The sequence below is a fragment of the Seriola lalandi genome, unplaced genomic scaffold (assembly GCF_002814215.2).
Source record: "Seriola lalandi dorsalis isolate HSWRI2012SDOR001 ecotype SW California unplaced genomic scaffold, Sedor1 jcf7180002054692, whole genome shotgun sequence".
Classification (NCBI taxonomy): domain Eukaryota; kingdom Metazoa; phylum Chordata; class Actinopteri; order Carangiformes; family Carangidae; genus Seriola; species Seriola lalandi.
In genome coordinates, this window is record NW_019525245.1 from 210,587 (window position 1) to 217,498 (window position 6,912).

A 6,912-nucleotide genomic window follows, 5' to 3' on the forward strand; every position below is an offset into this window, starting at 1 on the left:
ACACTTCTACTACTGCTGCCGTTAACCTTGCAGTTGTAGGGTAGAAATTTCTGTGGCTGTATTTATTTTGCCGAGATGTGTATTCCTGCCTCATAGCAGTATGAACCGGTGAGTAGTCTCTCAGCATGATAATGCTTCATTGCATGGATGCACAGAAAGCTTGTTATAATACGGTGAGACCGCCTTGCTGCTAGTTTTTCCGAGTGGCCAACTGTTGTACTGCAACATGAAACTCCACTGCGATTTACAAAACACTGTCCCCACGGACCACCAGTTTAAAAAAGACACCTGTAAAGTTGCTGACAGGACACCTTGAACAGTAAGCAAGGGAACTTATTACTGTTGTATTATGAATTTTTAATCCATGAAGATTTTGTATATACGTAAACGTCTCATATTGGACCAAATATTTTATTATTTCAAAGAGGTCAAACCTTATTCCATTGTAGAGCTGTGACCAGCGCATTGATTCGCTCAACCCATATTTGTCCTGCTGCCTCTCCCTCTGTCACACACAAACACACTGACCTGTCTGTTGGATTGGCTAAAAACAACTACGCATACGTATTTAATTGCATCTAGAGCGGGAATGTGAGATCTGATCACCGGTGTTCACTCAATGCACATGTGTAGATGCATTTAATATCAGGTGTGAACTGATGTGCTTAGAGCTTTTCACTTGTGATCAGTTCACCTGAAGCCAATATTAATGCCATAGCCAGGTCTAAACAGGGCCATTGGCTACCTTCTTAGTGTTCTCTCAATCATTTCTACCTCCACCAAGGAGGTTATGTTGTCATTATTGTGTTTGTTTGTCAGCTGGATTATGCAAAAAGTAGCCAATTGAATGGAGATATTTTGGGACAGATCTGGATAATTTACTATGAATTTTCTTTGAAGTCTGGTGTATGTTGTTTGTCATTAGCATAGGTCTGCGCTAGTAACACCTAGTAAGACCTAGTAACACCTTGAAATTCTGACTTGCCATTGGAAACCCATTTACAGATTCCACTCCATCCCACCTTTCAATTTAGCCCCCATTAGCCTACTACTGAGACACGAAAACTCAAGACAAAAATGTAAGAGAAATGGCTAAGGAGAAATTTAAAGTTCCCTGCCTTCATTTTAAATTGTCTGTTGCACTTTGCATGAAAGGATATTTGATGTTGCAAGAACAGGATTACATTTACAACCTGCAGTCTGTCTCCAACTAATAACAACGATAAAACTTGCGAGAATATTGAAAAAAAGATGACTTCAGTGTTGAATTTTTGTGTCTAGTATTTTTCCTGTTCTACCCTCCCCCCTGTTTTCTCTGCTTCCTCTTTGTTTGCTTGATCTGCTTGATCCTCTCCGAGGTGCCTTGTCTCCTCCCAGCGACAGCTGCGGCTCTGTGATTGGCTGGCTGTGGGGAGAGGTGGGATTTGTTGGCTGTTTTTCTAGTTACAGGGTGAGCATAGTCCTCAGTTTCGGTAGCAGCCAGTCACAACGGACGACACAGGCGTTGCCTGAAAACGTTTTAAGCAGTTTTTATGGCTACATAAATAGCCTTTTATTACGTATACAAACAAGGAAAATATCCAGCCCGGTGGAGGAGTTTTGTTATTTGTCCCACGACAAGGATAAGAAAGGGAATAAGGGATTTTGTCTCAGGCTCTGTCCTTCCTGCTCAGCCCTTTGTTTTTCAGTGTTTCGCTCGAGCAGGCGACCAGCAGCGCCCCCGTGCGAACCAGCAGAAGAGAGTCCGAGGATAGGGAGCCAGACAAGCGGCCGAGTTTCTTGCCTCCCGTGCGACGTGGGTCCCCCCAGCTCAGCTGTCCGATGCGGAGTGAGGATGAGTCCCGCTCTAGAAGCCCTCATGCAGGCGGACGGGACTCCTTATCCCGGAAAAGGGGTGATGCTTGAGCCATTCGTGCACCAGGTGGGAGGCCACTCCTGTGTGCTACGATTTGGGGAACAAACAATCTGCAAGCCCCTTATACCCCGGGAGCACCAGTTCTACAAGAGCCTCCCCCCAGAGATGAGGAAGTTCACGCCTCAGTATAAAGGTAAGACCCCAATCCATCTTAAATCTGGAGGAAATATCAGCTGTCACAACGGTGCATGAGTGATGTTGTTTTGGTGCTCAGCATGAATCCTTTCTCTCTTCTTCCTCATCTTTGTGCTAATAATTTGTAATATATGCTGTACTCTTGGCTGCATTTAATATCTCAAATGGAAAAAAAAAAAAAAAATACATCCATTTAGATCTTGAGGAGACTATTTCCCTTTAGGTAAAGGGTGGTGATTGGTTGTTAAGTGGGCTTGAAGAACATGGCGTACACAACAACACACTGCAAAAATGTATTTTGATATTTATAGATGGATGCATTCCTGTTTTCACATATTGTGACTTGTGTACAGTGTCTGTAGTGTTGGCAGATGGCAGGCACTGCTTCCAGTTTTCTGGATGTAATCCTGATGTTTGTGGTGGGTTTCATGTAGCATCTTAGCTGATGGCCTGACTTCCTGCCAGGAGGATGAGTAGCCAGAGGTCTTTTAAGTGCCGTGCCTGGCTTTTAAGAAGGCTACGGTTTCAGGATGAGATAGAGTTCAACAGGGATCAAAAATAAATGGGACAGACCACCAGGGGAGTCATTCACAAGCCAGTTGAGTAGATTTAAAGGTCTGGTTTCAGGTCCATCACAGAAACATAGACACATACACATTTTCATCTACACACACACTTGTAATTGGAATATCAGATTCCCTGGATGCGTCCAGGCCCACCGTCTGTCACAGTTTCACCCACAGACAAAGACACCCAGTACATGCAGGTACAGACGTCTTTAGGGGGCCGTATGACGGAGGTAAGACACACGCGTGGTATCGGACTTCTCAGTAATGCAGCGTGGGACTATAAAAAGATCCAGGAAGAGGATTGGGATTTGGAGGGCAGATAGTAGAGGACTTCTGGGGCCTTTGAATGCTCCTCACCATTGGCACTCTCCTATCTCTTACACATCACACAATAGTAAGAGCATGCATGCATGGGACACCTTACAGTGGCCTGTAATTGGAATGAAGTTGACAATGAATGCACAAAATATTGTGAACACTGAGGCTTTCATGAAGATGTAGATGATGAGATGTACACAATTTAGGTGTGGACGTTAAAGCTTTGAGCATGATTGTAGCATTATCTGTGTTCGCTGTAAATCATGATGGTCATTTGGAGGATTGGACAGAACTTGAGAACCCAATAAAACAATTGTGATTGATAATGATCTGCAACACTTTCAAACTCCTGCCAGTATGTTATTGTCAATTTATTATTAGGCTGTAAAAATCTTAAGCGATGCATGTTTATCACTAATTTATGAGCCTTTCTATCGAATTAAGTCCGAGTGACTCATAAATTCCCACACTTGGCTGTGTGGTGTGATGACAGTGCAGCTCTGAGCAGACACCACAGTCCCTCAGTTGGACTCTAGAGGCGGGGCTTCTTGCAGGCCGGTGATGTCAGCGCACATGACATCAGAGAGGCCTCGGGCTGCGGAAGAAATATGGATGCTGGGTCCTCAGGCCTGACGCTTTACATGCAAAAACACCATGGTTCTTTCTAATGTAAACGTCAGCTCTTGAGTTCAGGTTTTTCCCATTGTAAACGTGTCATTTATTCTGTTGTTGTTTTGTAATGTGACTGCTCCTCCTATTACTTGTATTGCTGGATGCAGTGTACCATGTATCAATTTGGTTGTTGTGTCCATATCTCTGCCATTTTCTCTCTTGATCTATTTCAACCACATCCCTTCTTCCTGTCTGTGGTTTATCTGTATCAGCCACTGCAGCTGTGATGTTTATTCTCAGTGTGACACCTCCCCCACCCTGCGATGCACAGGCCCTTCTATGGACTTTTACTGGGGGCCCGGGGGGGTGGGGGGGTGTACGTGTTTGTGGATCATGTCATAAATTAGCGTGGGCATTAAGGTACACTGTGTTTCTTAAATCATTAAGAGGATTCTAGAAACACCTGTTGTCCCATTTCCAGCTTGCTGGTTTGTGTTTGTAAAATTGTGTTGATAATCACCTCTAAGTGGACTCTGTAAAAAAAATTTTTAAAAATTGACCTCGAGATGTATTTTCAAGCGTTCCACAACTTTGTTTGTTTCATTTAAACATGGTCATGGACTGTGTGGACTGAATCATTGCATATTAATACTCTGTACTATGGTTATGTGAGTCTTCACTGTGGCCTGTTTTGCTGCTGTTTCTGTATGTAGAAAGAGAGAGCTGTATTTCATTTTCCCATGACAGCATGAAACTCTGTATCATGAGTTACTGTATGTTTTTCATGAGGATGTTCAGCAGTTGCTTAATAAATGACCTGCTCACTTTGACACATTTCATCCTTTTGTGGTATTTTGTGCGTCTTGTTTTCTGATTATTTTGTGATAAAAACACTGTGCTGTCTGTTCATGTGCTGCTTTCCTCTTTCATCTCTTCCTTTCATTTCCACTTTCTGTGTGTGGGTGGACATATGATCAGACTGTCTAAATGTATCAAAATCTTCCAGGAAATGTGTTTTAAAATGTAAACATAGACATATATGGAAAGTGTTGTCCTGGCATTTTATTGAGGAAATTATTACCAAACGAAAAAAAAAATACTAATAACTAGTCTCCTCCTGTCCTCTTTCAGGTGTGGTGTCAGTCAGTTTTGAGGAGGATGAGGAAGGGAACCTGTGCCTCATTGCCTACCCCCTCCACAGTGAATCAGGAGACCTGGAAAACAAAGATCCCTCAGCAGACTGCGAGCCTAAGACCAAGATGCTGAAGTGGAGCAACAAGAAACAGTCCACTTTGCTTCTGGAGAACGACAACTACAGCAAGGAAAGAGCTCGACACAGTCGTAAGGAAGACAAGATCATGAGGTGAAGATGTTTGCTTTAGCACCTTCATGCGTTTGTAGACTACAAGACAGGTCATCAATAAGTTCTGTAACAATAAAGTTGACATTTGTCTGTCTTGTCACCTTTCGCAGTTATAATCGTGATGAGGTGGTGGTGCAGCAGCAGCAGCAGCAGGCGGAGGTTCTCTACTTCAGCCTGGAGAAGGGCAACGTGGTGCCACAGATCAAACACAACCCCTGGAGTCTCAAATGTCACCAGCAGCACTTACAGAGGATGAAGGAGAATGCAAAACACCGTAACCAATACAGTATCCTTTCATGACTAGGCGTCTCAGTGGGCGGTGAAGCGCACAGTGATGGATGGATCTTGGTTATGAATAAAAGTTTGAATATACTGTGTTAGTTTGTGGGTCTTTTGTTGTTGTGTGATCCTTGACCCCCTTTCACAGAATTTATTCTTTTGGAGAACCTGACGTGGCGCTACACAGTACCATGTGTCTTAGATTTGAAGATGGGAACTCGCCAACATGGGGATGATGCATCAGAGGAGAAGAAAGCCAATCAGATCCGCAAGTGTCAACAGAGCACATCTGCCTCTATTGGAGTGCGACTTTGTGGCATGCAGGTATGGTAGCGATGCAACTCAGCTCCTCTACATTTGAATTTGTGGTGCTTACACTGTGCCTGGGGAGCTGTAATACTCATGTTTCTGTGTGACTCCTGCAGGTATACCAGTCAGACTCAGGCCAGCTGATGTTCATGAATAAATACCACGGTCGTAAGCTGACCCTCGCAGGTTTCAAAGAGGCCCTCTACCAGTTCTTCCACAATGGGCGTCGCCTGCGTCGAGAGCTGCTGTCCCCGGTGCTACGCAGACTCCGCGAAATGCAAGCTGCCCTGGAAGCCTGCGAGTCCTACCGCTTCTACTCTAGCTCCCTGCTCATCATCTATGACGGAGACCCCCCCAGGACTCCCACTAGACCAAGACACCGTGGTGGGGAGGAAGGTGATGAGGACGAGCCATCAGATGAAGAGGAAGAGGAGGAGGAAGATGAGGAGGAGGAAGAGGAGGGGGCTTTTGGTTTCCCTCGTTCCTCCTCAGCAGGTGGCAGCAGCAGTGTGGCCGCAGCGAGTAGTAACAGTGGCAGTGGTCGCTCCTCCCACGGCTCAGGAGAGGCCAGCAGCCCGGTGGTGGACGTGCGCATGATTGACTTTGCTCACACCACCTGTCGGCACTATGGAGAAGACAGTGTAGTGCATGAAGGCCAGGACAGTGGCTTCATCTTCGGCCTCCAGAATCTGATTACTATCATTTCCCAGCTGGAGGATCACAGTACTGACTGAAGCTGCAGTGGAGTCTGAATGGTCTGAATTTCTAGCCTGGGAAAAGGCTCGCTGAGCTGAAACCCCTGCTACTCCAAGGTGCATCGTCCTTATGCCTACATGGGGGTCTGACCCTCCTCTGCTTGGAGGGAACCTCAGACACCTCAGGGTCAGGGGAGAGTCTGTGTGGTCGTGCACTCTCCCTCACTTGCCAGAGGACAGGGCTGCCTGTGCCCTTACTTGCACTTTTCTCTTTCTGAGACTGCTCCTTTTCTTTGTTATTCGTGGTAGGAGAAATGTTGTTCGAGACAGAGGTCTCTTAACAAACACCAGGACTCCTGTAGCATCCTAGGACTCTCCTCCTCTGGTACAGACAAGTTTCTTTATTGTTAAATTCTCTCTGAGAGAGAGAGAGCGAGGCAGAGATAAGTGAAGCTCAAGTGTAGTTCTAGGAGCCTGACGTGGTGCTTTACCTGTGTTATGACATATGTTTTTTTTTTTTTGGATGAAGTTTGGACTACCAGTCCCTAACAGCACAGCACATTATTAGTGAGGAAGATGACTGTACAAGCTGACCATGGCTGGCTAGGTCAGCAGCCTTGTAGCAATTGACAACTTAAGCTTCTGATAAGGACATTTTGTGTTTATATTGGTGTCTTTTAAGACCCTCTTAACAAACAAGGTTTGTGTGTCCACCGA

General features: G+C 45.2%; 1 protein-coding gene across 1 annotated transcript; it reads left to right on the forward strand.

The window, feature by feature from the left end:
- Window positions 1-432: 432 nt before the first annotated feature.
- Window positions 433-6,912, forward strand: ip6k2b (inositol hexakisphosphate kinase 2b). Its single transcript, XM_023423549.2, has 5 exons — window positions 433-2,048; window positions 4,681-4,912; window positions 5,023-5,198; window positions 5,340-5,515; window positions 5,617-6,912. The coding sequence occupies exons 1-5, from the start codon at window positions 1,835-1,837 to the stop codon at window positions 6,232-6,234; spliced, it is 1,416 nt and encodes a 471-aa protein (XP_023279317.1). The 5' UTR covers window positions 433-1,834; the 3' UTR covers window positions 6,235-6,912.